The sequence below is a fragment of the Panthera uncia genome (genome assembly GCF_023721935.1).
Source record: "Panthera uncia isolate 11264 chromosome A3 unlocalized genomic scaffold, Puncia_PCG_1.0 HiC_scaffold_11, whole genome shotgun sequence".
Lineage (NCBI taxonomy): Eukaryota > Metazoa > Chordata > Mammalia > Carnivora > Felidae > Panthera > Panthera uncia.
The window spans coordinates 13,663,196-13,677,989 of NW_026057578.1; the positions used below are offsets into that span (position 1 = coordinate 13,663,196).

At 52.5% G+C, this 14,794-nt stretch overlaps 1 protein-coding gene across 3 annotated transcripts in view; it reads right to left on the reverse strand.

The window, feature by feature from the left end:
* Positions 1-483: 483 nt before the first annotated feature.
* The window catches only part of EYA2 (EYA transcriptional coactivator and phosphatase 2), a 257,204-nt gene continuing 242,893 nt past the window's right edge, over positions 484-14,794 (reverse strand). The window contains exons 13-16 of one of the 3 annotated variants that reach the window (XM_049649930.1): positions 14,307-14,421; positions 13,248-13,369; positions 8,077-8,177; positions 484-1,250 (exon numbers count right to left, since the gene is read on the reverse strand). In XM_049649930.1, the coding sequence (XP_049505887.1) occupies positions 1,170-1,250; positions 8,077-8,177; positions 13,248-13,369; positions 14,307-14,421 (419 nt within the window). In that variant the 3' untranslated portion in view covers positions 484-1,169. Of the gene's footprint in view, positions 1,251-7,604; positions 8,178-13,247; positions 13,370-14,306; positions 14,422-14,794 lie in introns of those variants that run through there. The other 2 variants (XM_049649929.1, XM_049649931.1) reach the window with 2 other exon arrangements.

The following is a 14,794-nucleotide window of genomic DNA, read 5'->3' on the forward strand; positions in this document are numbered from 1 at the left end:
CATCCATCCATCCATCCCCCATCTGACCATCCATCTGTCTATCCATCACCTATCCATCCGTCCATCCATCCATCTACCACCCGTCCATCCATCCATCCATCATTCAACTTTCAATAAACGCTGTACCTGTGTCAGGCTCTTATGGGCACTGAGTATACCGAATGAGGAAGATGCTGTCCTTGACCACTGGGAGCCCTGAGTCCTCTAGAATTCAGGCTAACACACTTACCTTACAGACTGTGGCCTCCCAGTTTCCGTGAGACCCAGCCTTGGACATTTAGTCACAACAGCAGAAAAGGAGTTGACCACCCAGGTGGTTAATGTCAGGATTAAGGGGCAGGTCTGTCTGTGTCACCCAAACATCTTCCTGTGGGGATGGCTCAAAGTCTACTAAAGCCTATTACAACAGACGTCACGGAGGCCTTAAGAAGAGCGGTCATAAAGTAGCGACACCCTACCCCACTTCAAAATGTAAACGTGGGTTTATTTAATGCCTTTTATCCGTCACAAAGTACCGCCGCCTCCCCAGGGTCCCCTCCCCCTAGAAAACAAGATGGCAGCATAAGGCACGTGCACTGTCCACATGACGTCAGGTTAGGGCCTTAAAAACAAAGATAAGCAACCGTCTTCCCATCAGCCCCGAATCGCCTCCCTCACCAATTGTTCAAGGAATGATTGTCCCCCCAAAGCACAACTTGGAGCCGAGAGCGCTTCAGTTAGAGCAGCACGGCTCTGCATGCCAGTTCAGAAAACCAAGCCCAGCCAACGACTAAGAAGACGCACGACACAGGCACGAGAGCGTAATACCGGAGTAGTGAGATCAGTCCATAAATTAAAAAGGAAAAGTAAAACCCAAGCCCGTCCCCCTCCTCACCGCCAGCCCTCCCCCAAATCAGCAATAAGTCGCTTTTGTTCCGTTGAGTCTTGTGGAAAAGCCCGGACTCCCAGCCGGCCCTTTCCTCCAAAGTTAAATATGCCCAAGCCCCTGCCGGGCACTCTGCGTCTCAGGACCCACGTGGACTGCAAGGACGGCTTCTGAGATGGTCGCCAGGCACGTCCCCTCGGCCGCGGGGCCCGGGGTCCCGCATCTGGCGCGGAGGCGGGGGAGGCGAGGGCCCCGGGTGGGTGGGAGGCACCCGGGGTGGCAGGTGGCGAGGCCGGGGGTCCTGCTATAGATACTCCAGCTCCAGGGCGTGTCGCAGCGCCTCCAGGTCGGCGTGGCAGGATATCCGCCAGAAGGGCATGTTGTGCTGGAACAGAAGGAACACAGGACGCCAGCCGCTGGGTTATGGCCCCGCCCGGCGCCTCCCGCCGGCCACCCCCTCCCTGTGCCCACAGCTGGAGCCCGGTGAGAAGGCCACCCGTGTCAGCGTGGCCCGTGGGTGTTTCCCGAGCCAGGAGGCAGACCCCCTGTCTGGCCAGGGTCCACCGGTCCGGCCACGGTCTCTGTTCCCCTCGGGGCCTGTGCTGCCTGGGACACTGACTGTCTGATGCTCTGCCCTCCCCCGGGACCCGCGTGGCCTTCGGCGGTGCGCTGACCCGGAAAGAAGTCACGCAGTGACAAAGCCGTCCTTCTTAGAACACCGGCCTTGATCCTGCTGCTTCACGATCAGAGTCTCTACCGGGTGCTCCTGCGACTTTCACCCCTCCCTGACGTGTGCTAATCTCCATCTAAACTGACCGAGCGGGTCCCAGCGAGACCGCCTGTGATACCCAGGGTTTTAAATAATAGTCTCTTGGGGCGCCCGGGGGGGCTCAGTCAGTTAAGCGTCCAACGTTGGTGCAGGTCATGATCTCACGGTTCACGGGTTCAAGCCCCGCGTCGGGCTCTGTGCCGACAGCTCAGAGCCTGGAGCCTGCTTCCGATTCTGTCTCTCTGTCTCTCTCTCTGCCCCTCCCCTGCTCGCACTCTCTCTCTGTCCCTCCAAAATGAATAAACGTTAAAACAAAATCAAATAATAGTCTCTTAAATCTACCGTTGCGGAGTCAGACCCTGGGCTAGTGCTCTGTGTTTACTGCTCCCTGAAGCTGCCCAAGCCAACAAAAAACCTGGAGGCAAAAACACAAGCACCTTTCGCAAGTGGGGGACGAGAAAGAAAAAAAAATGGATTTAACCGAAGTTCAATCACCGGCAAGCCAGAACTAATTAGCATCATAATCACCGTCATCACAGAATCATTAACATCTGTCCGGTGCCAGGCACCGCGCTGAACGTGTCACACGCATCACCTCCCTGAACCAGGTCACTGATCTCCGAGAGAGGCACCCTGTCTTGTGTTACAGATGAGGAGACTGAGCCACAGAGATGTTATGTCAGGCTCGGAGGAGAAGGCCGGGTACGTTTTTATCGCTGGACGATTTAATCATTGGCTAAAGTTGTTGCCTGCCCAACGCCCCTCTCCTTTCTTGCTTCCGGAACCCCGAATTTGGCAGCACTGTGCCCAGGCCTAGGGGATGAGTTATGATTTCTAAGCAAGCTGTGGCAACGCCAGGCCTTGTTTGCCAGTGATGTGTCCTGTATCCCTCCTGACTTGTGACCCACTGAAAGCCCAGGAGGAAGGGGCGAGGGGCTTCTGGGAAAGGTTTTCCTCCAGGATTAGAGGGCGGCACCAGAGAAGAGACTTTCCTCCTTATTTTCCCATCCTATTTGGATGGTGTCACGTTAGCATGTGATGTCTGGAGCTGTGGTAGCCATTTTGAGATCACGAGGCAACAAATCAGAAACGAGAAAAGCCAAAGATGGTTAGAAAGGCAGAGCAAGATGATAGATAGGGATGCTTGGCGAAAAACAAGCTGGGGCACATCTACTTCTAAGGTTGTTAGGTGAGCAAGTGTTTAACTCGTCATTACATGGGCTTTCTGCTACCTGCAGCTAAGAGATTCTGAGCGTCCTCCAGACAGCCATTGGCCTTAAATTATTTACAAAGTGAACAGATGGTGCTTGATGAACATCTGGATGCCCGGAGTCCTGCCCTCTGAGATTCTACATCCACAGGCTAGAAACTATACAGGCATCCTGTTGGGTCCTGGAACCCATCAAATCCTTCCCCGCCTCTGGGGACTCTGCACGTATCACTCTGCGAATTCTTTATATCATTGTTGATCTTTACCTTTCTCGACTGTGGCAGGCGGGATAATAGCCCCCCAAAGATGTCCATCCAGGTCCCAATCCCCAGAACCCGTGAAAGTGTGACCTCACACGGCAAACGGGACTTTGCAGATGTGATTAAGTGAAGGGTCTTGAGACGGGGAGAGCATCCCGAAGGCGGGGCCTCTGACTGTCCACTGCTGTGCCCTCCCTGGAGCCTCCTGCAGGGGTGGCGCACGCATACACAGGGTTCTCGCTGGAGCCACAGATAAGAAATCCAGAGGCACGAAATGACCAAGATGGTTTTGTCTTGTGAGCACTGTGATGGAAATAGAGCAGGGAGGCAGGGCAGAGAGCAGCTGGGGGAGGACATCTATTCTGACAGCTGGGTCAGGAAAGGCCTCTCTAGGGAGTGACACTTAAGCAGGCCCCTGGGGGCGAGAAGGATGTGCAAACCTGTGTGTTCGGGTAGTCGAGGCAGAAGACAAAGCCAGTGCAAAGGCCCTGAGGTGAGTTGGGGCTTGGAATGTCACGTCCACTACTGCATTGCGTGGCTCCTGGCACATAGTAGGTGCTCAAGAAACACACACAGAAGGAGTGAAGAGGAGGGAGGGGGGAAGTGGCAAGGTGAGTTTCTCTAAGTCCTCAGTGACCACATCCTTTTTTCTTTCGCTCAAAGGAAGCAGAACACCACCCATCACGGGCAGCAGATGCCGTTTCTTTAATGCCTTCCTGTTGCCCCAGCTCCCCGACCCCCTCCTCACCTCAGCCAAACCTTCCCTTCTCTGCAAAGATGGATTTTGGTTCCTGCCCGGCCAATCCTGTCTCCCCTTAAAGAGTGTAATTCATTTTTCTGGGCCGAAATGAGCAAAGGTGGAAGAGAACGTCTCGGCCACCTCGATCCCAGCCCTAGAGCGCAGGTGGATTTATCACTTGTGGAGAGGTGGAGACAAACGACCCGCTAAAATGGAGATATTAACAACCCTGTCAGCCCGAACAGCCACAGCCCCTTGTCCGGTCGCCGTATTTCACGCTGCTCGGGTGTCCGGCAGCCTGGGCTAATGACTCCCATCCATCAGGCCGGGAGAGTGGCTGGTGCACAGCGTTGCTCGCTAATGGGCTGGGGCTGCCGCTTTAGACACTGGCGGAGGTTTTCGGGGGGAGCTCAGTATACAGGGGTGTGTGTGCCCTCTCACTCTTGTCTGACCAGCTGGGGGGGGGGGAGTGCTCGAAACTCCTAGGTCCACCCCCTTCCCGCTTGGCATTTGGAGCAAAACACACATCCGCTGGCGTGTACAGCTGTGTGACCTTAGGTGCGTTAATTAACCTCTCTGGGTCTCAGATACGTCCTCTGTAAACTGAAGCAAACGATACCCACTTTGCAGGGAGGGTTGAGGATTAAGTAAAACGATGAGGTCAGTAATCAGGAGGAGTGGTTAAGGGCACGGGGTTAGGCCAGGCGCCCCGAGGTGCCAGTCACAGCCCTGCCACAGGCCCGTGGCGACGGAGACTGCCAGCGGCCTCCATCATCCGTTCCCCCCCTTCTCTCGCAGAAGTGGCCTCCTTTTTTCTTAGCGAGGGACAGGGTGGCCGAGAACAAAGGCTGCGTCTCCCAGCGGGCTCCGGAGCCAGGTGGGATCACGTGATTCAGATCTGGCCAATGGGACGTGAGCAGCGTGGGGTCCCCCGGGACCGCCCGCGCCCTTCAGGGGAAGAGGCATCCTCCCCCTCTTCCTCCCCGGTCGCCGCAGTGTGCAGCACTGGAAATGGCAGAGCAACAACACGGAAGGAGCCCGGGTCCGGGAAGCCTGTGGATGTTTTTACGTGACCGACGGAGCGGCCTCTCTACTGTTGAACCTGCCGGGCATCTCCGGCCACCCCAGCCCCGCTCCAGGCACCGGCCCTGCTGAGATGCTCCCGCCCAGTCCCTGCTGGGGACCCCCCACCCCCTCCTCCTCCGCAGGTCGCAGCAAAGCGCTTCTCCCAAGGGCTCGGAGCAAGCAAACGAGAGATTTGGGTGAGTTTTCACAATTATGTGCAAATGAGCATTTGTATTTTCTCTTTCCCCTGGCTCCCCCGGAGAGAGAAAGCTCTCCTGAATTTCTAAAGGTTGTGTTCTCTTTCCTCCCCCTCCCCACTGCCGTGTGCAGAATACTAACAGAGCTTCGGGCTGGTGAGAACTCACTACGCATGGTTCCTCTGCTCAGCCCTGGGTGCAGATTCCCAGCAGCCGTTCCAGATAAGGAAAGGCAGCTCAGAGAGGGGGCGTCATCTGCCGAAGGCCACACAGCCGAAAACGGCAGAGCTCGGATTTAGGGTAGCATATGCACTCCCCGTCGCAATCTTTCTGCGGGAGCAGGGCTGGCGGGAGGGTGAGGCCAGGGAGGTGCCTGGCCCAGCACAGGAAGGTGAGCCCAGACTAGCTGTTCTCAAAGGAGGAAAAGCCTGCCCTCTAGGGGTCAGTGCGGAAATTTCCGGAGGTGTGAATTTTGACCCCCCTAAATGTCTGGGGGCACTGCGGGGGCGGGGGGGGGGTGCACGTGTCCGACCCCCTTTCGCACACCTTGGACCTGACTTTCGAGATTGTCGAATGTGCTATCAGATATTCAAGCAAGGAGAAACCCATACGTAATCACTGGACCCCACGTTTTACAGGTCACATATAAACACAGTGTAGCTTGTGCATGGTCTCAAGCAAACCTGAATTTCCAGAAATGCAATGGGTAAATCAAGGGAAACCTGTATTTTGTTCTATTCGGAATCTTTCCATGAGTTAGTTGCTCAGCAGTTTGGAGAAAGCACTTTAGGACAGCAGCACCCTACCTGGTTCGTGAACGGTCGAGACTGCACCCCTGTGTCCCTCTGCGTTTGCCGGGTCGCACCCACAGCCACGGCACTTATGGGCACAAGCATTGGGATTGTGTGCCCGAACATTTACATACCGAAGCACACGGTATCGTGAGCACATAATAACTTGCCCTTTATTTCTGTCCGATGACATCGGACCTTGGCCTTTTGGACACCATGGTTATATCGTCCATTAGCATTTCATTTCTAGAGAGAAAGGGCTCATTTCAGAACATTTACTGCTTACTCTGTCCTAACAAACCCTCTCTGATTGTGAGAAGGTGGGAAAGTGTCAGGACCTCCACGGACGGCCCTGTCGTCCTCTGGGTGACGGCCGGATGGCAGGCAAGGGGTGCCAGGGGCCACAGGCCTAAGCTGGTTCTCCAGTCCAACTGTGATAGAAGCAAAACTTTATTTTGATCACGGTCACATGCTTAGGGCAGACTTCTCAGGTCTGAGCTTGGAGAGAGGGCGCCAGAGACACTGACAGCGGATCGTCTCATCACACAGACCATGCTCTTGACCTGGCACAGCGTTTCTGAACAGCACTCATGCGTGGTAATTCATGTGATTCATGCTACTGCTTTGGTCATTTCTTGTGTTATCACCTCTATCACGATTAGTTACTTAACATTTTTCTCTCTAAATGAATTCATTTTTAAAACATTTATTTATCGGGGGGGGGGGGCATGGGAGCAGAGGAGGGGCAGAGAGAGGAAGAGAGAGAGAACGCCAAGCGGGCTCTGCACTGTCAGCGCACAGCCCGCCGTGGGACTCCATCCCATGTGAGATCATGACCTGAGCTGGAATCAAGTCGGATGCCCAACTGACTGAGCCACGCGGGCACCCCTAAATCAATCCATTTTTAAAGTTAAAGAAATGTGCTTTAAAAAGGAGAGGTCAGGGGGCGCCTGGGTGGCTCAGTCGGTTTGGCTCAGGGCTGCCTTCCCTCTGAGATCTACTTGGCTCACTAGCTCTCCTCCTCTTGTCTTTGCTCTCCTGTCACCCCCAGCACGAGGCCTACCTTGACCACACTTGCAACCTGTCCCGCCCCCAGGGTCCCTTGGCAGTCCCTGCTTTAGTCTTCTCCAAAGCTCTGGCCACCGCCTCACACACATGCCTGCCCCCAGGCTGTGAGCTGAGGGAGGGGTGAGAGCCTGCCCCTTCTGCTCACTGCAGGCTCCCCAGCGACCGTGACAGCTGCGGGCATACGGGTGGCGGAGGCCCAGCTAATGGAGCTTACGCACTAGCTGGAGGGTCCGCCTTCAAGCCACCCCTCACACAGGCCCCGAGGAACGAATATGGATGGGGCGGGGAGGTAGTTGCTGGACGGACCAGAGAGGTAGCTGATCAGGGAATTCTTCCCTCACAAGTGCGGCTGAAGCCTGAGGCCTAAAGGTGGAGTCCGGAGGGGCTGGGAAGGGGAGGAACCTTGCAGGTGGGGGGGGGGGGGCTTCTAGCTCCGCCCCCGGCCCCCTTTCCTGGGACCCCAGGGGCCCTCCCTCTCTTTTCAGGCTTTGTCCACTAAGACCCCGAACGTTTCTGCATTTCCTTGGAATCTGTCGCTGGGGAGGAAAGGGGGAAACCAGGTCCTCCCAATTAAGCTCTGTGACATTAACGATCCACTTCCCAGGCCTCTGGGTGGGGGGCGGCAGGCTCTCTGGGATGCTGTTGACAGGTCCAGACCCAGGGCTCTGGCAGCTGTTTCTTTTCCAACAGCAGAGCTGCGGCCACCAGAGCCCCCTGCCCCTCTCCTCATGGGCCCGAGATCACAAATGCAGGATTTTCTTTTTCATTAGCTTAATGCTGTCTTTATTAACTGGGAAGGGTTCCTGGAACATATGATCAGTGAGCATGAAGTAAAGCGCACACACGTGCACCAGCCCCCCACCAGCCTGCCCTGACAGAGCGTCTCCGGGCTCCCGAGCAGTTGTCCCAGAAAACATCCAGGGCTACCAGGGGCGGCAGCCAAAGGCACCGAGGGGGATTTGCAGAAGGAAATTACTCAGGATGCTTCTGCGATTGCAAACGGGAGGGGGCCTGGGAGCTAAGAGCCTGGGAAGGAGGGGACCCAGCCTTTGCCTGGGAAGTGGAGGAAATCTGGGTAAAGGGCCCTGTGGCCCGAGAGGTGGACGAGGTACCTTTTTTGCCCCCTGCTCCTCTTCGACGCCGTCACCGATCACGATGTAGACGGCTTTTCTGCCGAATCTCTGCATTATCCTCTCGAAACAGCTCTCCTTCCCTGCACGCACAGGAAGGAAAGAGAGAGAAGACGCTGGGGACCCAGGACCGTGGCGACTCGTAATCGCTAAGGACAGACTTGGGCCTCAGGGCGACTCCCCTGCCCGTGTTTTCCTTGCTACCCGGTGAGGACCACCTCTTGGTGGTTCCCTTCCGCCCAGCTGCGTGGGCAGCCGCAGCTGGACTCGGATCTCAGCTCATCCTGATGTGTGAGCAGGTGCAGGAACAGTAACGAGAACAGCACGACTAAAAGTAGCCGCACTCGCTGGGTTCTCTGTATCCCAAGCACTGTGCCGAGTGCTTCCCACAGCAGGGTTTCCCAGCCTCGGCGGCGCTGGCACGTGGGGCTGGGTAACTCTGTGCCGGGGGTGCTGCCCCGATCGCTGTGATGTGCAGCAGCTTCCCCGGTAGCACCTCCTCCCGCTGGAAAACGAAAAATGTCTCCAGATGTTGCCAGATCTCTCCTGGGAGGCAAACTGCTTTCCCGGCTCCGTTTGGGAACCACTGACTTAACGTTATTCATTTACTATGATGGCAATCCGTATGAAATTGCAAGCAGTGGAATTCCCGTTTTAGAGATGAAGAAACTGAGGCCCGTGAAGTGCCTCGAAAAGGACTGGAGGAGTAGTGCCAGTAGCAGCGGTAACAATAATAATAATAATAAAACAACTGTTATGTGTGAGCACTTGTGCTCTGCAGGGAACTTTGTCCTATGCTGAGAGGTATTTTGATCATCCAGTTTTTTTACAGACAGAGAAGCTGAGGCACAGAGAGGTCAAGTCACTTGCCCGGGACACCCAGCTAGCAAGCACAGAGTCCGGGATTTGAACCCAGGCTGCCTGCCCCCGTTGCTTGAGCTCCGAGCCGCTCTCTTATCCTGCCCTAGGTAGGACTCAGCTCTGCGGCAGACCGTTAATCCCTCTGTGCCCGCTTTCTCCTCTGTGGGAGCAGAGGCCGGGTGCAGAGCTGTGAGTCACAACTGTGAGTTAACAGAGTGACGTTACCACCGTGCAGTGCCTCTCCCTACAGCAGGTGGAGCCCGTTCTCCACCCCGCTGATACTGGGCCGGCCACGTGACTTGCTCTGACCAACACCGGAATGCTGGGGACCTGCCACGGGCAATGCGTGCGGGTGGTGTGGCTTGGCCCCCTTCACGTCTGCCATCGGTCATGAGACGAATGTACCCCTGATGGCCGCTGGTCCCACAGTGAGGGCGGATGTGGAACACAGCGGAACCCGGAGGCAAGCGTAGGGGAGCCACGGCAGACGCCCCAGACCCATGAGGGAGAAATCCACACTTCGAGCCACTGAGCGTTTGTTATGCGGCATCATCAGAGCAGAAACCTGACCGTTGGGAAAAAAATCATGCTTTTCAAGTTAAAACAGGGAGCTGGAGGCCACATTTCTGTGCAGTCTCCACCTGGATCACCCTCAGCTCGTTGACCTTCAGGCTCCCCAGGTGGGAAGCAAGTGGCTAAAACATTTCCCCGATGGGATTTAATGCCTCTGACGTGGAAACAGAGTCGATGGGCGGGACAAACATTTTAGACGCGTCTGGGTTACAGATTCCTTTCGTGCAAAATCTACGGGAAAAAGATGCTGTTACATGAAACCTGGCTTTAAAACTTCTATCACAGGATGCTCATCTGGCCACTGGCTGGATCCTTTGTTCATGAATCGTCTCTTGACGTGCGCTACCCTGGACCAGAATTTCTCGAATACTCCAGAACTACCATTAACAGTTAGGACCAAATCTGGGAATCACTGTTAGGTAATCTTGAAAAAAATCAACTCACACTTCTATTTTTACTTAAACGAATTCATTTAAATATAGAATGGAATCACTACACATGCACACACACACACACGTTTTTTTTTAACAGTTGAATTGTGCCTTTAGCATTCTTTTTTTGAAGTTGATATTTCTTTTATCATTTAAAAATACATAGTATATATATATATTTTTAAATTAAAATCCATGTTAGTTAACATATAGTGTAATAATGGTTTCAGGAGTAGAATGTAGCGATTCATCACTTACATATAACACCCAGTGCTCATCCCAGCAAGTGCCCTCCTTAATGCCCTTCACCCGTTTAGCCCATCTCTCCACCTAGCTCCCTTCCAGAAACCCTCAGTTTGTTCTCTGTATTTAAGAATGGCTTTCAGTTTGCCTCCCTCTCTGCTTTTATCTTGTTTTTCCTTCCCTCCCCCTATGTTTTGTTTCCGAAATTCCACATATGAGTGAAATCATACGGTATTTGTCTTTCTCTGACTTATTTCGCTTAGCATGATACATTCTAGTTCCACCTACATAGTTGCAAATGGCAAGATTTCGTTCTTTTTGATAGCCGAGTAATATTCCACTGTGTGTGTGTGTGTGTGTGTGTGTGTGTGTGTGTGTATACACAAACACTCCATTATATATATACAAACCACGTCTTTATCCATTCACCAGTCAATGGACATTGACTTTGGCTATTGTCGATAGTGCTGCTATAAACATTGGGGTTCACGTGCCCCTCTGAATCAGCATTTTTGTGTCCTCTGGATAAATACCTACTAGTGCAACTGCTGGGTCATAGGGTAGTTCTCTTTTTAATTTTTTCAGCTGCATTATTTTGCAACAGCCCAAACATGGAAGCAACCAAGCGTCCGTTGACAGATGAGTAGATACAAAAAATGTCATATGTACATGTAACAGATTACGGACTATTAGCCTTAAGAAGGAAGGGGATCTGACACCTACCACCACATGGAAATGACCCTTGAGGACAGTATGCTAAGTGAAACAAGCCAATCACAAAAAGACAAGTGTCCTATGATTCCACTTATACGAGGTCCCTAGAGCAGTCACATTCGCAGAGACGGATAGTAGAAGGGTGGTCGCCAGGGGCTGAGAGCAGGGAGGAGTGGGGAGTTGCTGTTTAATGCAGATCGAGCTTTGGTTCTACGAGATGGAAAGGGTTCTGGAGATGGATGGTGGGGACAGTTACACAACGATGTGAATGTGGTTAATACCACTGAACTGCACCCTTAAAAGTGGTTAAGATAGTAAACTGTATGTGTATTTTCCCATAATTAAAGATAAAAATATTTTATTTAATTTTGTTTATTTTTTTTAACGTTTATTTAGTTTTGAGAGAGAGAGAGAGCGAGAGTGAGCATGAACAGGGGAGGGGCAGAGAGAGGGAGACACAGAATCCGAAGCAGGCTCCAGGCTCCGAGTGGTCGGCACAGAGCCCGATGCAGGGCTCGAACCCACGGACGGTGAGATCACAACCTGAACCGAAGTCGGACACTCAACCGCCTGAGCGACCCTGGCACCTCATGATAAAAAATATTTTAAAAAGAGGTTCTAACTAAGCCGCCAAGGCACACGAGTAGACTGTGCAGAAAGAAAACGACAGGCTCACCAAGTCCCGTTGCAGAGGCTCTAATGGCCACCCGGGGCCTGACGTCCAGGATTTAAAATCGAAAGGCACTTTTCCGTAACGTTCAGATCTAGAACTCCACTAAAGGCAAAAACTGCTCTGGGAAAATTGCTTCCGAAGTATACTATAATTTTTTTTTTTTCCACAGAAGAAAACGAGGGTAAAAATTTCTAATTAAAAACGTCTTGGGGTGCCTGGGTGGCTCAGTCAGTTAAGAGTCTCACTTGATTTCGGCTCTGGTCATAATCTCATGTTCATGAGATTAAGTGGGGCTCTTTGCTGTGACTCACACACATGTGCACGCTCTCCCTCTCAAAATAAATAAACTTAAAAAAAAATCTTAACTAACTAGATTTATTTTGTATTATTATACAGTTTTAGGTCATGTAAGAAGACCCCCCTCCCCAAGAAAACCAATATTACCTGCCCTGATGATAAATGATGCTGTTAATTTCTAGTTATTAAATTCTTTTATCTGATGGAAGCTCGAAGCCTAAGGCTTGTTCTCTGTTAATAATGGAGATTTTCAAGTATTTTATTTTTATTTTACTTAAATTAAAAAAAGATTTTTTTAACGTTTATTTTTGAGAGAGAGAGAGAGAGAGTGAGCGCATGTGCGTGCTAGTGGGGGAGGGGCAGAGAGAGAGGGAGACAGAATCCCAAGCAGGCTCCAGGCTCTGAGCCGTCATCACAGAGTCTGACGTGGGGCTCGAACTCAAGGACCATGAGATCATGAGCTGAGCCAGAGTAGGATGCCCAACCGAGTGAGCCACCCAGGTGCCCCAGAGATTTTCAAGTATTAAGAGAGGTGTTAAAGCAGGATAACACTAAACTGAGACTCTCTCCTGAAAAGAGAATTAAAAAAAAAAACCCAAACATTTTCTCTCTGTGTGGTTCAAGGTTAGATTTAGGATTATTTGGTGACTTGTGACCACCTAGAATTAAAATCACAGCCTGTGCCATGCTGTGGTGAGGACTGTTTCCCTCTTCTTAGTAACGTAATTCCATGACTTTTACCTGGGGTCATGGCGCTAAGCTATGGACTACATTTCCCAGCCTCCCTTGCAAACAGTCATGGCCATGTGACTAAGCTGGGGCCAACAGGAGGTGAGTAAAAGTACAGTGTCTCTCTTTCCTTCCTCTCTGCACACCCCCCCCCCCACCCCCAAGCCAGAATGACAATGTGGTAGGATTCTGATTCGACCACACACATGAGAATAAACCCACAGGGGATGGTGGAAAAATAAGATGGGAACGACCTGGGATTCTGTGTGAGTTTCAGGACAGAGCTGCCCCACTAGACTGGATCACTCGTCTCTGGTCTGTTGACACGTGAGGGAGAAATACGCTTTGATTCTGATGTCAGCCCGTGTATTGGGGGGTGTATTCGTTACAGCAGCTTTGCAGGTATCCTAACTAACACACACACTTTAGAATATGGTCCTAACCAACTCCTTTGGAGGCTGAGGTTGAAGCGCGTGGTCTGTGGGATTGTTCTGGGGATCCGAGTCATGGCCCGGGACAGGGAAGTTCTTTAGCTTTCCTAATGCCGTTTTCCTTAAGCCCTTCACACAAGGGATGGAAAGCTAACCTCACCCACCCTCTGTGCATCACCCCGAGGTCTGGGTTCTCCCTACCTGTCTTGGTTGCACTGTAGATGTTCTCAATAGGAAACACGGAGCCCAGTCCATACAGCAGGACTTTGGCCAGGGCAGGAATCAGTTGAGTGGTGGTGACCAGCACGTTGACACAATTGGGCCTGAGGACAGAGAAAAAAGACCGTGGGTCAGAACACCAAGGTAGAGCCAGGCCGGGCCTGGTCACCCGGCAGCCTGAGCCTGGAGTCGGCAGGCATTCTGGTGGGGTTTGGGAGCTCTGGCTAAGTCATGTTCAGGTGAGAGTGGGGCCCGAAGATCTTTCAGCTGTTCCTCTCCTTTAAGCCTGAGGCTGCCTGGCACACTGAAACACGAGTGCAATACTTTTATTTAGAAAAACGTGTCCTGCGGGGCCGCACTTGAGCAGCTGCAGCTGCCTATCGGTGATGTAGAGTTAATGTGGATCAGGTGTAGGACAACGGGGAGTGGTGAGGGCTGGGGTGCACTGGGGAGCACCTAGCAGTTCTGAAATTTTTACAGAATCCAGAAACCGGGAGCCATGGATTACTTTCCCATCCTGGGGCCAGAGTGCGTGTCAAACTAGACGCATCAGCGGGATGGAGCCAGCGGCCATTTTGTGACCATTCGTGTGTGGCGTCTCGAGATTCTGGGATGCTAGAGCACAGACGGTAATTTGTCCTCTGGCCCAGGTGACCTTATTTAGGAGCAAGAGGCAACTTACTGGGAGGCCCAGAATGAAACTGGACGCTCCTTACCTCGTAAGTGCCAGATGATCTGCGGTCTACTAGAAGATGGTTTTTAGAGGGTGGGTGATGTGGGCAAGAGTGGATGGGACAAGATGGACCTATGTACACATGTTCGGGCTCCGCTGGACCCTGGGAAGTCTCTGCAGCTATCTGCTCAGCTACGGTACAAGGTGTCCCTCGTGTCTGATAATACCTCCGCTTTATCAAATGTCTGGAAAGCCGGCAAATGAGAATTTGGAGAGTCCAGTTCTCCCAAGTGTGGAAATGGAGGAGCCACCACCCTCAAATCGGGGAACGTTCAGGGGCGCAAAGGAAAAAGGGGGCTCCCACCTACCGGGAATTGATGAGGTTGAGCGCCTTTAGAGAGTGGGTCAGCCAGAGGTCGGTCAGAGCCTCCAGCTCGGCTCTGAGCTGTAGCCAAGTCTCTCTTTTGGGAGCTCCTATCAAGCCTATGGACAAGGGAAGAAAAGATGGGCTAGTTATTATTTTAGAAGTCTGGGCAGTAGTGGTTAGGGAAGGGGAGTGTAGCTACTGGTTCTCTGGGTTTCAAATCAGGTGACACCCAAGGTCAACTTTAATCCAGTGATTTTAATCTTATTTTGGGATTGATGGGTCAATCAGCCCATCTACTGATTGATCCACTCATCCACCCATCCACCCATCACCCTCCCATCCTTCCAGCCCTCCCTCTGCCTGCCCGTCCATCCATCCGTCCATCCATCCCTCTGTCCGTCCATCCATCCATCCCTCTGTCCATCCATCCATCCATCCATCCCTCTGTCCATCCAACCATCCATCCATCCATCCATCCATCCATCCATC